The sequence below is a fragment of the Rhinoderma darwinii genome, chromosome 3, assembly GCF_050947455.1.
Source record: "Rhinoderma darwinii isolate aRhiDar2 chromosome 3, aRhiDar2.hap1, whole genome shotgun sequence".
Lineage (NCBI taxonomy): Eukaryota > Metazoa > Chordata > Amphibia > Anura > Rhinodermatidae > Rhinoderma > Rhinoderma darwinii.
In genome coordinates this window covers 257,968,624-257,985,435 of record NC_134689.1, presented here as the reverse complement: position 1 = coordinate 257,985,435, position 16,812 = coordinate 257,968,624, and the positions used below count along the sequence as shown (strand labels likewise).

General features: G+C 41.5%; 1 protein-coding gene across 4 annotated transcripts in view; it reads right to left on the bottom strand.

Annotated features, from left to right (window-relative positions):
• The window catches only part of CSNK1G1 (casein kinase 1 gamma 1), a 111,751-nt gene that overhangs the window by 60,657 nt on the left and 34,282 nt on the right, over positions 1-16,812 (bottom strand). For all 4 annotated transcript variants that reach the window (XM_075857833.1, XM_075857836.1, XM_075857837.1 and 1 more), the window contains exon 2: positions 14,666-15,064. In XM_075857833.1, the coding sequence (XP_075713948.1) occupies positions 14,666-14,846 (181 nt within the window). In that variant the 5' untranslated portion in view covers positions 14,847-15,064. The remainder of the gene's footprint in view (positions 1-14,665; positions 15,065-16,812) is intronic.

Here is a 16,812-nt window from a genome sequence, read left to right as displayed (position 1 = left end):
TGCAGGTAAGGCAAGACAATTGATAGTTGTAGGGGATTCTATAATCAGGAAGACTGATAGAATAATTTGTCGCCAATACTGCCTCAACCGGATGGTTTGCGGTTTCCCTGGTGCCAGGGTTCGGCATGTGGTGGAAAAATTGCTGGGAGGGGCTGGTGATGATCCAGCTGTGGGTACAAACGATAGAATAAATGGTAGGTGGAGGAGCCTTAAGAATAATTTTAAATTACTAGGCTACAAGCTGAAGGGAAGGACCTCCAAGCTAGTATACTCAGGAACACTGCTGGTGCCATGTGCATCACAGGAAAGACAGCGGGAGCTCAGGGAGTTAAATGCATGGCTTAAGTCTTGGTGTAGAGGAGGCTTTGGGTTCCTAGAGCACATGGCTGACTTTTCATTGGGGTACAAACTGTATTCTGCAGATTATTTGCACCTAAATGGAAGGGGGTCCGCTGTGCTGGGGGAGAGAATTCTAGCTGGGGTGGCGGAGTATTTAAACTAGGGCTGAGGAGGGAGGTCAATGTAGAAAATAAAGGGGTAGTCCGGTTAGAGACGGGTCAGACTATATTGGTGGTGGGAGAAAGACTGTGGGGAGAGGACTAGACAACTGGATAAGGAGATCCTTTCGTTACAAAACAGCAGTGAAAATAAAAATGCCCAAATAATGTCAAATAATCACATTCCTGATAATAAAAGTGAAAAACTGAAAGGCAAGTTAAAGTGTATGTTCAGAAATGGCAGAAGTCTAGTGAGCAAAATGGGGGAGCTGGAGGCCTTGGTACTGGAAGAAAATATAGATATAGTTGGTGTTGCTGAAACATGGCTAGGCTCTTCGAACGATTGGGCTGCAAGTCTACAGGATTTTACACTTTTTCAGAAATACAGGACAAATAGGAAAGGTGGTGGTGTATGTCTGTATGTGAGAAGTGATATGAAGGCGAGTGTGAAAGAGACATTAGGGGTTGAAGATTGTGAGGAGGTTGAAACCTTGTGGGTGGAACTAGAAAGGGAGGTAAACACTGAAAAAATGACTTTTGGTGTAATCTATAGACCCCCCAATATAACTGAGATGGAAGGTCATCTATATAAACAGATCGAGCGTGCTGCACTGGCGGGTACTGTAGTAATAATGGGAGATTTTAATTACCGGGATATTAATTGGTGTCATGGATCGGCTTCAACTGCAAAGAGGAGACATTTCCTCAACATGTTGCATGAAAATTTTATGGGCCAGTTTGTGGAAGACCAGACTAGAGGTGAAGCTGTTAGATCTGGTAATTTCTTTTTTCTTTCTTTTTATCAAATCTTTGTTTTATTGAAAATATAAAACAAGATATACAACCAAAGAACATCCATACATAGATCATGGGGAACCGCAGAGAGAGCTTACGGCACGCAGGCCGAAGTTCTGTTCAATAATGACTATGCAGGATGAGAAACAATAAACCATAAAGTAGAAACATTAGTAACGAGAAACTGGGTACCCATGTCATAGCGTGAGAAAAGTAAGATAAGAGGGAGATACAAGAGAGAAGTCCAGTGTCATACAGGGTTTGAGAGAAAAGGAGTAGCGTTAGGGTCTCCACATGCGGAGGGGTTCTGTGCAATCTTAAGATAAACAACTCCAGCCACCCCCCAGAGATCTTGAGGGGTAAGGGGAAACTCAGGTAGGGGAGGGATGAGAGGCACGAAAAGTCAACCACGGAGTCCACACCTTCAGATAGCCATCATGCTTTCTCAGCTGCCAGCTCAAGAGCTCCTCCATCCTGCCAATAGAGTCCATCTTATCTAGCCACTCACGGAAAGTCGGGGGTGCGGTCGACATCCAGTGGAGTGGAATGAGTAGTTTGGCCACTGTAATCATTTGAGTTATCAGATCATTACGTTTCGGGCGGAAGTTTTGTGATGGAGCCCAGAGGAGGAAGATCTGGTCATTTCTAATAATGCAGAGCTTGTTGGGAACGTCAATGTTCATGAAAACCTCGGTAACCGTGATCACAATATAGTTATATTTTACATATACTGTAAAAAACAAACAGGCTGGGAGGCCAAAAACCACTTAATTTTAAGAAGGCTAATTTCCCCAGGATGAGGGCTGAAATTCAAGATATAGACTGGGAAGAACTAATGTTAAATAATGGGACAAATGATAAATGGGATATTTTCAGATCTACTCTGGGTTATTATAGCGCAAAGTTTATTCCGATCGGTAACAAGTACAAACGACTAAAATGAAACCCCAAATGGCTTACACCTTCTGTGAAAGGGGCAATACACGACAAAAAAAGGGCATTTAAAAAATACAACTCTGAGGGTACATCTGTAGCCTTTTTAAATTATAAAGAGCGTAATAAAATGCGTAAAAATTTAATAAAATTAGCAAAAATATAAAATTAAATGCAGGTGGCCAAGGATAGTAAAACATATCCCAAAAAATTCTTCAAGTATATAAATGCAAAAAAGCCAAGGTCTGAACATGTAGAACCCCTAGATAGTGGTAATGGGGAGTTGGTCACAGGGGATCAAGAGAAGGCAGAGTTACGAAATGGGTTCTTCAGCTCTGTATATACAACAGAAGAAAGAGCAGCTGATGTAGCCGGTGCCAGTGCTGTTAATAGATCAGTTGATATACCGAATTGGCTGAATGTAGATATGGTCCAAGCTAAATTAAATAAATGTGCACAAGGCCCCAGGACCAGACGGGTTACATCCGAGAGTTCTTAAAGAGCTTAGTTCAGTTATTTCTGTCCCCTTTTTCATAATATTCAGATTCTCTAGTGACTGGTATAGTGCAAAGGGACTGGCGCAGGGCAAACGTGGTGCCTATTTTCAAAAAGGGCTCTAGGTCTTCCCCGGGTAATTATAGACCAGTAAGCTTAACATCCATCGTGGGGAAAATGTTTGAGGGGCTATTGAGGGACTATATACAGGATTATGTGACGAAAAATAGCATTATAAGTGACAGCCAGCACGCTTTTACTAAGGACAGAAGTTGTCAAACTAACCTGATTTGTTTTTATGAAGAGGTGAGCAGAAGCCTAGACAGAGGGGCCGCTGTGGATTTTGTGTTTTTGGACTTTGCAAAGGCATTTGACACTGTCCCCCATAGACGCCTAATGGGTAAATTAAGGACTATAAGTTTGGAAAGTATCGTTTGTAATTGGATTGAGAATTGGCTCATGGACCGTATCCAGAGAGTTGTGGTCAATGATTCCTACTCTGAATGGTCCCCGGTTATAAGTGGTGTACCCCAGGGTTCAGTGCTGGGACCACTATTATTCAACTTATTTATTAATGATATAGAGGATGGGATTAATAGCACTATTTCTATTTTTGAAGAGGACAACAAGCTATGTAGTAATGTTCAGTCTATGGAAGATGTTCATGAATTGCAAGAGGATTTAAACAAACTAAGTGTTTGGGCATCCAATTGGCAAATGAAGTTTAATGTAGATAAATGTAAAGTTATGCATCTGGGTACCAACAACCTGCATGCATCATATGTCCTAGAGGGAGCTACACTTGGGGAGTCACTTGTTGAGAAGGATCTGGGTGTACTTGTAAATCATAAACTAAATAACAGCATGCAATGTCAATCAGCTACTTCTAAGGCCAGCAAGATATTGTCGTGTATTAAAAGAGGCATGGACTCGCGGGACAGGGATGTAATAATGCCACTTTACAAAGCATTAGTGAGGCCTCATCTAGAATATGCAGTCCAGTTCTGGGCTCCAGTTCATAGAAAGGATGCCCTGGAGTTGGAAAAAATACAAAGAAGAGCAACGAAGCTAATAAGGGGCATGGAGAATCTAAGTTATGAGGAAAGATTAAAAGAACTAAACCTATTTAGCCTTGAAAAAAGACGACTAAGGGGGGACATGATTAATTTATATAAATATATTAACCGCTTCCCGACCGCCCACTGTATATTCACGTCGGCACTTGCTTGGCTCTGTGCAGTGCCGACGTGAATTCACAGTGGGTGTTAAAAGCACGATCCGGGTGTCTCAGAGTAGCGCTGACACCCGGATCGCGCTGTTATCACCTGCCTCTGGTCCCGGAGATATGATCGGGACCTGATTAGTTCAGGTCCCGGTCATGTGATCGCAGGGAAAGTGTGTTGTAGCAACGAACTGGAACCGATTGCGGGTGCTGCAGTCGGTTATAAGGCAGAATCGGAGGCCATACAACGGCCCCCGAGTCTGCCATGCACAGCAGCCTATGAGAACCAGCTGGAGGCAGGTCCTCATAAGCTTCCTGTCAGTGTGACACTCAGCGTCACACTGACAGTTTATAATACGTTACACTACCTAGTAGGTAGTGTAATGTATTATAGCAGCGATCAGTGCGGCCAGTCTTCAAGTAAAAAATAAATAAAAATGTTTTATAAAAGTTACAAAAAACAGAAAATGCTTTTTTTTCTCTATAATAAGTCTTTTATTATAGGAAAAAAATGAAAATGTTAAAAAAAAAAAAAGTACACATATTTGGTATCACCGCGTTCATAACGACCCAAACTATAAAACTATAACATTATTTTTCCCGCACGGTGAACACCGCAAAAAAAATAATTAAAAAACAATGTCAGAATCACTATTTTTTGGTCATCAACCCTCCCAAAATATAGAATAAAATGTGATCAAAAAGTCGCATGTACCCCAAAATAATACCAATAAAAACTACAACCCGTCCCGCAAAAAACAAGCCCTTACACCGCTTTTTTTACGGAAAAATAAAAAATTATGGCTCAGAATATGGTGACACAAAAAATAAATAATTTTATAGAAAAGTGATTTTATTGCGCAATCGCCACAAAACATAAAAAACCTATATACATATGGTATCGCCGTAATCGTACCGACCCGCAGCATAAAGTAAAATGTCATTTATACCGCACGGTGAACACTGTAAAAAAAAAAAAAAAGACAAAAAACATTGTCAGAATTTGTTTCTTTGTCACTTTGCTTCCCAAAAAATCTAATAAAGTGATTAAAAAAAAACAAAAAAAAACAAAAAAAAACGCATGTACCCTAAAATGGTACCGATGAAAATGACAGATTGTCCCGCAACAAATAAGCCCTCGCACAGCTCCGGTGAAGAAAAAATAAAAAAGTTCTGGCTCTCAGAATATGGCGATGCAAAATGTGCAGTGTTCCAAAAGCAGATGAGGCGACCATTTATCAGTGCGACACCTGCCACATATCTGCGGATTATTATTTATGTACCCCATTATTATACCCTCTTATTATGCCCTGATGTACTCCGCACAGATTACATATCCCCCCACATTATAAACTGAAATACCAGCAAAACCCCAAACAGAACAGTTACCAAGCAAAATCTGCGCTCCAAAAGCCAAATGGCTTTTCCTCCCTTCTGAGCCCCACAGCGTGCCCAAACACCAGCTTACGTCCACATATATGATATTTTATATCCGGGAGAACCCTCTCAACATTGTATGAGGTATTTGTCTTCAGTGGCACAAACTGGGCACAACGTATTGTGCATTAAAATGGCATATCAGTGGAAAATTTTAATTTTCAATTTGCACCATCCGCTGCGCATTAACGCCTTCGCGCGCCACGTCTTAATAGCATGTCGTGGTGCGAGGGGTTATATATGGAGCGGGCTCACGCGCTCCGCCCGCTCCATATTCTGCAGGTGTCAGCTGTGTATTACAGCTGACACCCGGGACTAACGGACAGGAACAGCGATCGCGCTGTTACAGGAGCCTGTAAAATGACATTATACTGCAATACATTAGTATTGCAGTGTATTGTACCAGCGACCTAATGATCGCTCGTTCCAGTCCCCTGACGGGACTTTTGGGAGGTTTCCACTGTTTTGGTACCTCAGGGGCTTTGCATATGCGACATGATACCCGAAAACCATTCCAGCTAAATTTGAGCTCCAAAAGCCAAATATTGTTCTTTCCCTTCTGAGTCCTGCCGTGTGTCCAAACAGCAGTTTATTACCACATATGGTGTATTGCTGAAATCAGGACAAATTGCTTTACAAATTTTGGGGTGATTTTTCTACTTTATTCATTGTAAAAATTAAACATTTCTATGTTTTTTCAGAAAAAAGATTTTCATTTTCAAGGCGTAATTCCACTAAATTCAGCAAAAAACCTGTGGGGTGAAAATGCTAACTATACCCCTAGAAAAATCAGTTTTGGGGGGATTCCACCGTTTTGCTCCCTCCAGGGCGTTGCAAACGCGACATGGCACTGAAAACCAATCCAGCAAAATCTGCACTTCAAAATCCAAATGGCGCTCCTTCCCTTCTGAGCTCTGCCGTGGGTCCAAACAGCAGTTTAGTACCACATATGGGGTATTGGCGTAATCGGGAGAAATAGCTTTACAAGTTTTGGGGTGCTTTTTAATCTTTATTCCTTGCAAATATTTTTTTTTATATTTTTTCAGAAAAAAAAGTAGATCGTCACTTTCACAGACATACTCCAATAAATATAGCAAAAGACCTGTGGGGTCAAGATGCTAACTATACCCCTAGATAAATTCCTTGAGGTGTGTAGTTTCCAAAACCGTCTCACTTTTGGGGAATTTCCACTGTTTTGGCACCACAAGACCTCTTCAAACCTGACATGGTGCCCAAAATATATTCTAAAAAAAGGAGGCCCCAAAATCCACTAGGTGCTCCTTTGCTTCTGAGGCCGGTGTTTCAGTAAATTAGCGCACTAGGGCCACATGTTGGATATTTCTAAAAACTGCAGAATCTGGGCAATAAATATTGAGTTGCATTTCTCGGGTAAAACCTTCTGTGTTACAGAATTTTTTTTATTACAAATGAATTTCAGCAAAAAAAAGAAAATTTGTAAATTTCACCTCTACTTTGCTTTAATTCCTGTGAAGCGCCTAAAGGGTTAAGAAACTTTCTGAATGCTGTTTTGAATACTTTGAGGGGTGCAGTTTTTAATATGGGGTGATTTATGGGGTCTATCGAGTACATAAGGCCCTCAAAGCCACTTCAGAACTGAACTGGCCCCTGTAAAAATAGCCTTTTGAAATTTTCTTGAAAATGTGAGAAATTGCTGCTAAAGTTCTAAGCCTTGTAATGTCCTAGAAAAATAAAATAATGTTCAAAAAACAATGCAAATATAAAGTAGACATCTGGAATATGTAAAATAGTAACTATTTTGTGTGGTATTACCATCTGTTTTATAAGCAGATACATTTAAAATGAGAAAAATCATAATTTTTGCACATTTTCTCTAAATTTTGGTGTTTTTCACAAATAAGCAATGAATTTATTGATCAAATTTTTCCACTAACAAAGTACAATATGTCACGAGAAAACAATCTCAGAATCGCTTGGATAGGCAAAAGCATTCCAAAGTTCTTAACACATAAATTGACACGTCAGATTTGAGAAAATGGGCCTGGTCATGAAGGTCAAAATGAGCTCGGTCTTGAAAGGGTTAAAGAGGCTCTGTCACCAGATTAATCAAATCCCTATCTCCTATTGAATGTGATGGGCGCTGCAATGTAGATAGCAAAGTTTTTTGTTTTTTTTTAAAATGATAATTTTTGCCCAAGTTATGAGCAATTTTATATTTATGCAAATGAGCTTTTCAATGGACAACTGGGCGTGTTTTCTCGTATTACCAACTGGGCGTGTATGTGTTTTTACCAATTGGGCATGTTTGCTGGTTTTACCAACTGGGCGTTGTGAATAGAAGTGTATGACGCTTGCACGGCATAGAGCAGTGCTGTCTTTAGATGCCGCCAAGGCGTTTGATAGTGTGGAGTGGGGGTATCTGTGGGCTGTCTTGGAACGGATTGGCTTTGGAAAGAAATTTATAAAATGGATACAATTATTATATAAGGAGCCGGTAGCTAGGATAAGAGCAAATGGAAGGATGTCAGATTCCTTCAGACTGGAGAGGGGGACGCGACAGGGATGCCCACTTTCGCCACTACTATTTGCGTTGGCAATTGAACCCCTAGCCAATATGGTAAGACAGCATCCAGGGATAGAAGGGTTTCGGTGTGGGGAGCTGGAGGAGCGCATAGCATTATATGCGGACGTTATCTTGATGTTCTTGGGGGAAATAAATTACTCATTGCCAGTAATAATGAATGTATTGGAGCGCTTTGGTAGATTTTCAGGACTAAAAATTAATTGGAATAAGTCGGTGTTGTTGCCACTCCAGCCAGTAGATACGCCGTTGGTGATTGGAGGAGTTGAGGTACCGTGCGTACAGAAATTTAAGTATCTGGGAATCATGATATCGGCGAGGGTGCAGGACTTTATTGAACTAAATGTGATACCATTGTTGAACAAACTCACGGATAAGACAAAAATATGGCTCGGGCTACCACTGTCAGCACTGGGTCGAGCAAATCTCATCAAAATGATTCTGATGCCCCAGATTCTTTATGTGGTGCACAATGCCCCAGTGTGGTTGCTTAAATACTGGTTCAGAAGAATCCACAACTTGTTTAGGGACTTGGTGTGGAAAAGGGGGATCCCCAGGATAAAACTGGATAAACTACAACTACCAGTGGAACAGGGAGGGTTAGCTATTCCGAATGCATGGATATATTATCTAGCGGCCCAATTACAACACTTTAAAGGCTGGAAGAATAGGGAGGAGTGGGATTCTAGTGGGAAACTGGTGTATTATATGGGTCAGAGAACGGATGTATTAGAGGCCATGGAATCTCATAAATTAAGGAGGGAGGCAAGAGGAAAGCCGACTTTACTATTAATACATAGAGTTTGGTGGGAAAGTAAGAAATTATTGGGGGCCACAGGATGCTCCAACTATATGCCTTTATGGGGCAATCCATACCTATGGGAATTTAATATGCTAGAAGGATTTCAAGACTGGGAACAGGCGGGGATTAGATATGTGTACCAGCTGTATGAGGGAGGTGTTCTTAAGCCCTTTGCTCGAATACAGGAGGAGTTTGGACTCCCACACCGACTGTTCTACCAATATCTTCAATTAAGGCATGCGGCGCAGGCTCAAGAGAGACTGGTGGATTTGAGCTGTTCCACCATGGGAGGGATGGAGCGGGTACTAGGGGCAAAAGACACTAAAGGGATTATCTCGGTGCTATATAATACGCTACTCTCTTGTTTTCTGGGAGACCCGTTGGTGGAAATTAGACGTAAATGGGAAGAGGATGTAGGACCCATAGGGGATGAAGACTGGGAGGAGATACTGGGATCATCTAAAAAAAACTCTCTATTAGTGTAACGCACAGGAGGTCACAACTTTTTCTATTACACAGGGTGTATAGGACGCCTAAGGTGCTATGGCAAATGCGCATTAGATCAACTAAGGAATGTCCCAGGTGTATGTTTGATGGGGCGGACATAAAGCATATGTTTTGGAGCTGCCCGCTGCTAGAAGGCTATTGGAAGGAAGTTAAAAGTGTGGTGTCTAAAGTATATGGGAGAGATTTCCCAATAGAACCTAAAATATTCTTACTGGGCTGCATTGGGGAGGAAGGAGGGGATGGAATGGAGCTAATGTCTATTAAAAAGATTTTGTATCATGCTAGGAAACTAATCGCAAAATATTGGCTGCAGGCGGATCCCCCAGAGGTAGCTGAACTGGTTGGGTATGTTAACCACACGGTATCACTGGAACAGCGGATATATCTGAAAAGAGGGACAATTCAGAAATACGAGAAACAATGGGGTAAATGGGTACAAGCCTATGGCAATGCGGATCACTAGATGAGATTTGGAGGAGGGATGGCACATATACATGTTTAAGGTCTGGTGAAATATCGGTTTACTATGAGAGCGACACGGAGGAGGAGTGGTGGAAAAATCAGGGAAGAGAGGGAGTACTGCAAGGGAGGGGGGTAGTTCAGTTGGAGGGAGAAATAGGTGATGGTATAACCAAAGATGTTGTATACATGCCATAAAGCACTTGAAGAAATGTTGCACTACTTAAGTGATGTTATGTTAATTTTATATGTTTTCTGTAAAGTACTGTAAGAAATGTAAAGGCTGTATAACTGATGTTGTATTATCAATAAAAACGTGTTTGATTAAAAAAAAAAAAAAAAGAAGTGTATGACGCTGACAAATCACCGTCATACACTTCTCATCGTTCCCACCCAGCTTCTTTCACTGCAGACACACAGCGTGACGTCACCCACAGGTCCTTCAACCTTGGCGTCGGACAGAGAAGATACATGGGCTCCAGCCGTCCGAGAAGGTAATATGCTCGTCTCTAGGGAGTTTACTATGCTTACCTGCACACGGTGATGCTGCTGCAGATTCAACTGTACTCTGACGCCTAGAGCTGATGGGTCTTCTCTCTTCCGACGCAAAGGTTGAAGGACCTATGGGTGACGTCACGCTGTGTCTGCAGTGACAGAAGCTGGGTGGGAACGATGAGAAGTGTATGACGCTGATTCGTCAGCGTCATACACTTCTATTCACAACGCCCAGTTGGTAAAAACACAATACACGCCCAGTTGCTAAAACGAGAAAACACGCCCAGTTGTCCATTGAAAAGCTCATTTGCATAAATATAAAATTGCTCATAACTTGGCCAAAAATGATCGTTTTTCAAAAAAAATTTAATAATAATAATACAAAAAACTTTGCTGTTATCTACATTGCAGTGCCGATCACATTCAATAGGAGATAGGGATTTGATAATCTGGTGACAGCCTCTTTAAGGCCCAAACCAGGCTGCGTCCTTAAGGGGTTAAAGAGAACCTTTCACCTCCCCATACATGTGCAGCATGTAATAGTGCACGGCTGCACAAACAGGGCTGCACTTTATATATTTTCTTCTATCCTACTCCGTTATTTAGAGATCTGCGCCGTTATATTTGCCACCCGATATTTAAATAAACCCCTGAACGGTCAATGGGGTGTGCATTGGCAAGGGGTCGTGTTTCTATGGCTGTGACACCGTCCAATCAGCTACGGACAGTGTTACAGCAAGAGCGAGGAGAGAGAGGAGAGAATGTTCATGCGCACTCTTTCTCCAGCTCTTACACTGTCCATAGCAGTGACACGCCCCCTTGCCAGTTCGGCAGACAAGTACAAGACTGTGTGATCTCTTGCGAGAGATCAGTCTTGTCCTAGTCTACCGACAGCTGAAGAGTGAGAGCGTGCGCGCGCAGGCTCTCTCCCTCTTCTCTCTTGCTGTAATACTGTCCATAGCTGATTGGACAGTGTCATAGCCATAGTAACACGCCCCCTTGCCATTACACGCCCCATTTACAGTTCAGGGCGTTATTTAAATATCGAGCGCCAAATAGAACGGGACCGATATCTAAATAGCAGAGGAGGGTAGAAATTTTTTTTTTAAGTACCCCAGGTTTTGTGCAGCCCTGCACATTACATGCTGCACATGTATGGGGAGGTGAAAGGTTCTCTTTAAAGAGGCTCTGTCACCAGATTTTGCAACCCCCATCTGTTATTGCAGCAGATCGGCGCTGCAATGTAGATTACAGTAACGTTTTTATTTTTAAAAAACGAGCATTTTTGGCCAAGTTATGACCATTTTTGTATTTATGCAAATGAGGCTTGCAAAAGTCCAAGTGGGCGTGTATTGTGTGCGTACATCGGGGCGTTTTAACTACTTTTACTAGCTGGGCGTTCTGACGAGAAGTATCATCCACTTCTCTTCAGAACGCCCAGCTTCGGGCAGTGCACAGACACAGCGTGTTCTCGAGAGATCACGCTGTGTCGTCACTCACAGGTCCTGAATCGTGTCAGACGAGCGAGGACACATCGGCACCAGAGGCTACAGTTGATTCTGCAGCAGCATCGGCGTTTGCAGGTAAGTCGATGTAGCTACTTACCTGCAAACGCCGATGCTGCTGCAGAATCATCTGTAGCCTCTGGTGCCGATGTGGCCGACACGATGCAGGACCAGGGGCAGGAAGTGAGTAAACGTCACAGATCTGCACTGCCAGAAGCTGGGCGTTCTGACGAGAAGTGGATGATACTTCTCGTCAGAACGCCCAGCTAGTAAAAGTAGTTAAAACGCCCCGATGTACGTACATAATACACGCCCAGTTGGACTTTTACTGTAAACAAGCCCAATGGACTTTTGCAAGCCTCATTTGCATAAATACAAAAATGGTCATAACTTGGCCAAAAATGCTCGTTTTTTAAAAATAAAAACGTTACTCTTATCTACATTGCAGTGCCGATCTGCTGCAATAGGAGATAGGGGTTGCAAAATCTGGTGACAGAGCCTCTTTAACTGGTTGCCGACACAGGACGAGTATGCTCGTCCTGAGCAGCGAGCACTTCGCGCATTAGGACGAGCATACTCGTCCTGTGTGACAGCCGTCTGTGCCGTCTCTGTGTGTGCGATCGAGAGCGGGGCAACGGCTGTAATACACAGCCACGGCCCCGCTCTGACAGCGGAGAGGAGAGAAACATCTTCTCTCCGCTGTTAACCCTTTGAACGCCGCGATGACAGCTGATCGCGGCGTTCAAGGAGGGGGGACTGCACATTGATCGCGTCACAGAAAATAACTGTGACGCGATCAAAGCCCACAACTCGTATGGCCAGACAGCCCAGGGTCCAGTGAAGGACCCCAGGGCTGTCTGAACATATTTCCTGTTGTTAGGGCATACTGAGGTGTGCCCTAACAACTGCCTGTGTACGATCAGTAACAGGCTAATGTACTGGCATATAGATCTATGCCAGTACATTACAGTTACAAAATAAAAATCAAAATGATAAATCCCTTTATGGGATTAAAAAAAAAAGTTAAATGAATGTAAAAAAAAATTAATGGTAAATAAATAAATAAAAAGTAAATAAAATACACATTTTTTATAATAAATCAACTTTTTAAAATATAAGTCCCAAAACATAAAATATAGACATATTTGGTATCGCCACGACCGTAACAACCTGTACAACAAATGTATAACATTATTTATGATGATCGGTGTATTGTGTAAAAAAATAAATATTAAAACTGCTGCACAACTGCTTTTTTTCTGCATTTTAATCTATTTAAAAATTTATAGAAATTAAACGATAATGTATTTGTACCAAAAAATGGTACGTACATAAAGTACAACTCGTCCCGCAAAAAACAAAGTCTCATACAACTACGTCGTACAAAAAATAAAAGCGTTATGAGCGTCGGGATGCAAAGAGGGAAATATAAAAAAAATTGCTCTGTCCTCAAGGCTAAAATTGGCCGTGTCCTTAAGGGGTTAAGCTTAATCACTGTATAAACAAATAGGCATACAAGTTTTGAAAATAATGAGAACGTGAAACAAATTATATATAAGATATTTGCTTGCTGTCAATGAATGATAACACGCCCACATATCTATTACTCCTTTTTAGCTGAGTAGATACAATTGCAACCAATCTAATCTAGACAATGCGGTGTGATGCCCAATAAATCAGCAGCAGCTCCACAAATCTCACTGATCGTATGCTACAATGTATCAGTCTGGAGTGCAGGCTGTTTGCTTGGCTCTTCCTGTAACTCCATCAGACTTCAAGTGGGAGGGACGCACTGAAGTGTGACCACCTCTCCATTGTAGTATATGGAGAATGCAGTTGTCAGGACTCTGTCTCAAGACCACTCCTTTCCCTATAGGCGAGGGTCCCAGAGGAGGAACCAGCACTTAAAGAGGCTCTGTCACCAGATTCTCAAATCCCTATCTCCTATTGCATGTGATCGGTGCTGCAATGGAGATAACAGTAAAGTTTTTGTTTTTTTAAAAACGTTCATTTTTGGCCAAGTTATGAGCTATTTTATATATATATATATATATATATATATATATATATATATATATACATATACACACACAAATGAGATTTGAAATGGACAACTGGGCGTGGTTTTTTTCGTATGTCCAACTGGGCGTGCATTGTGTTTTTAACTGGGCGTGTTTACGTGTATGACGCTGACCAATCAGTGACCAGTCAGCGTCATACACTCCTCTCCATTCATTTACTTCACATAGTGTTCTTACTAGAACGATGCGCAACCAAATACACAAGTGTCCTGATAATGAATACACATGACCTCCAGCCTGGACGTCATGTGTCTTCAGAATCCTAACACTTCTTAATCTTTTATATATATAAATAAAATAGCTCATAACTTGGCCAAAAATGAACGTTTTAAAAAAAAACAAAAAAAACGTTACTGTTCTCTACATTGCAGCGCCGATCACATGCAATAGGAGATAGGGATTTGAGAATCTGGTGACAGAGCCTCTTTAAGGCATATCCTGAGTATATGCCATAAATCCCCAAGATGGAAATACCCCTTTAAAAGATGCAGCAGATTTGTACTAGATTTTTGGGGCAGATACTGCTACGTAAATCCGCAACAAAGTAATGTACGTTACATGTGAAGGGGGCGGTTTAAAACACTCAATTACACATAAAATCGGAGCAGATTTGAAAATCCTCAGCATGCCAATTAGGTCACGGAAATCTGTGGCAATTCTGTTGCTGAATTTTAGTGGTGGCTTCTAACTAAGTAGCTGGGCTTCCAGAAATAGGTAAGATTTGTCAATTCCTGTGTTTAAATGGTGTATTATTTTTTGCTTTTTATTAAGTGTTCAGAGGGCTAATCTTTCAGGGAGACTTATGAACTGTGTCTTATATCTATCCATCTCTGTATATCTACATACACACACAGTATATCAATTTATATGATCTTACCTAACCGTAGTTCCCCAAAGTTTCCACAGCCAATCTTCTTTCCCACCCTAAAGTTGGGTCCCACCATAAGAACCCCTGAGGAAGTGGTTGAGCTAGACGGCCGGGAGCTATGGCCAGGCCGTACCGGCAAAGCTTTAGTTGCTCGAGGTCGGTCATCCTTCTCCCTGTTGCTATGGTCCATGTTAATATACCATAAGAGCTATTCCTGCAAATCCCAGCTGATGCTAGGAGACTCACAATCCACAGCGGTAGAAAAATAGGGGCCCAAAAATGACCCAGCAGAGTGTCCTCAGGGGCCAAAGAAACTGATCACATCACCGCATAGAGTTGCCAAGGTACCATCTTACATCCACATAGCAACTTCATCATGGAGGCTTCCCATAGTATCTGAGAAAAGTCCTGTATAAAAAGAAAAAAAACACAAAAAAAAAACGTATTTAGTAAGCCCATAGGGCACTTAGTGTAAGTTCACAAGTAGCATAAAACACAGCGGAATTTGTCTGGATTTCCTGTGCGGAAATTCTACAGCGTATTAGGTCTTGTCCACTCAACAGAATTGTTTCAGAAATTACGTTGAATGTCAAAGGCTTTCCGCTGCGGTAAAAACGCCCGATTGCCTGTGTTTTTTTGTGGCAGAAAAAGCGGCATAAATTGCTGCGTTATTCCCAACGTTAGGAGATGGTGACATTTCCTCTGAAAAACGCAGCAATTCTGGACACTTTCCGTAGCAGGAATTGCCATGCTGCAGTTTGAAAAACACGGACTGCATGTAAATTTCGGCATGGAAATTTTAAGCAGCATGTGGATGAGTTTGGTTAAGGAAGAATGCAGCAATTCCGCACGTGTGGACGAGTCCTTATAGTACCAGCAAAGTGGATAAAATTTCATAAACTCATCCACATGCAGTACAAAAAAGCAATGAAGAAGTAGTGCGTAAATTGACTTCATGAATAGATTTTCAATCCATAGAATTTTGGGGAAACGCCGCCGAATTTCCACACAGAATATCCAGATGTGCCAATGTACCCATGAGATCAGTGGCAGGAGCTAGCGATTGACAAAGTAAAAGCATTCAATTTAAAAAATTAAAAAAAATTACAGTAAAAATAAAACCATTTTTTTTTCCCATAAAAAGTAAGTTTTATTTCAGAAGTGTAAAAAAAAAAAAAATACAAATATATATATATATATATATATAAAAACATATGTTATTGCCGCAATCCTAATGACTCGAACAATGCAGTTAACACATCAAACCACCAAAACAGCTTCCAAAAAAACAAACAAAAAAAACATGAAACCCATGGCAATGCTCTTTGCCCGCATTCCCCCCACAAAAAAAGTTAATCCATAAGTCTCATGTACCCCAAGATAGTACCAATAAAACGTCACCGTGTCCCGCAAAAAACAAGCCCACGTATGGCTACACCAACGGAAAAAAATAAAAATACGTTACGGCTCTTGAATGAGACGACGCAAAAACAAGTAATTTTAAAAAAAAGGGTTTTTAACTGCGCAAACATAGGAAAACGTAACATCTTTACATATTTGCTATCCCCGTGAACGAGCCGACCCATAGAATAAAGGTAACATGTTATTTATGCCACATAGTATACGGTGTAAATTTATAATGCGGAAACTATGCTGGAATAGGCATTTTATTTTTAATTCTCACCTAAAATAAAAAAAAGAGTTAATACATACATTGCATGCACCCAAAAACGGTGCAAGTGAAAACTACAACTCGTCCCGCAAAAAGTAAGCTCTTATACGGCTATGCCAATGGACTAAAAAAAAAAATAATTATGACTCTTGGAATGAGAGTGAAAAAGCAAAAAATAATCCTTGGTCATTAAAGGGGTTTTCCCCAACAGGGACATTTATGACATATCCACAGGATATGTCATGAATGTCCGATAGGAGCGGGCCCCAGAGGTGCTACCCACATATCTCTAGAACAGGGGCCCCCCACCCCATTCTACCTTTTTCTGGTCCCGCTGCCTCTTGGACACTTCCTGACTATATGGTCGGGAGTTTCGAACGATGTTCCGTAACTCCCATAGTAGTGAATGGCAGTTACGGAGGCAGCGTAGCATGTGAGCTACGCGGCTTCCGTAACTACCATTCAGTTCTATGGGACTTCCGGA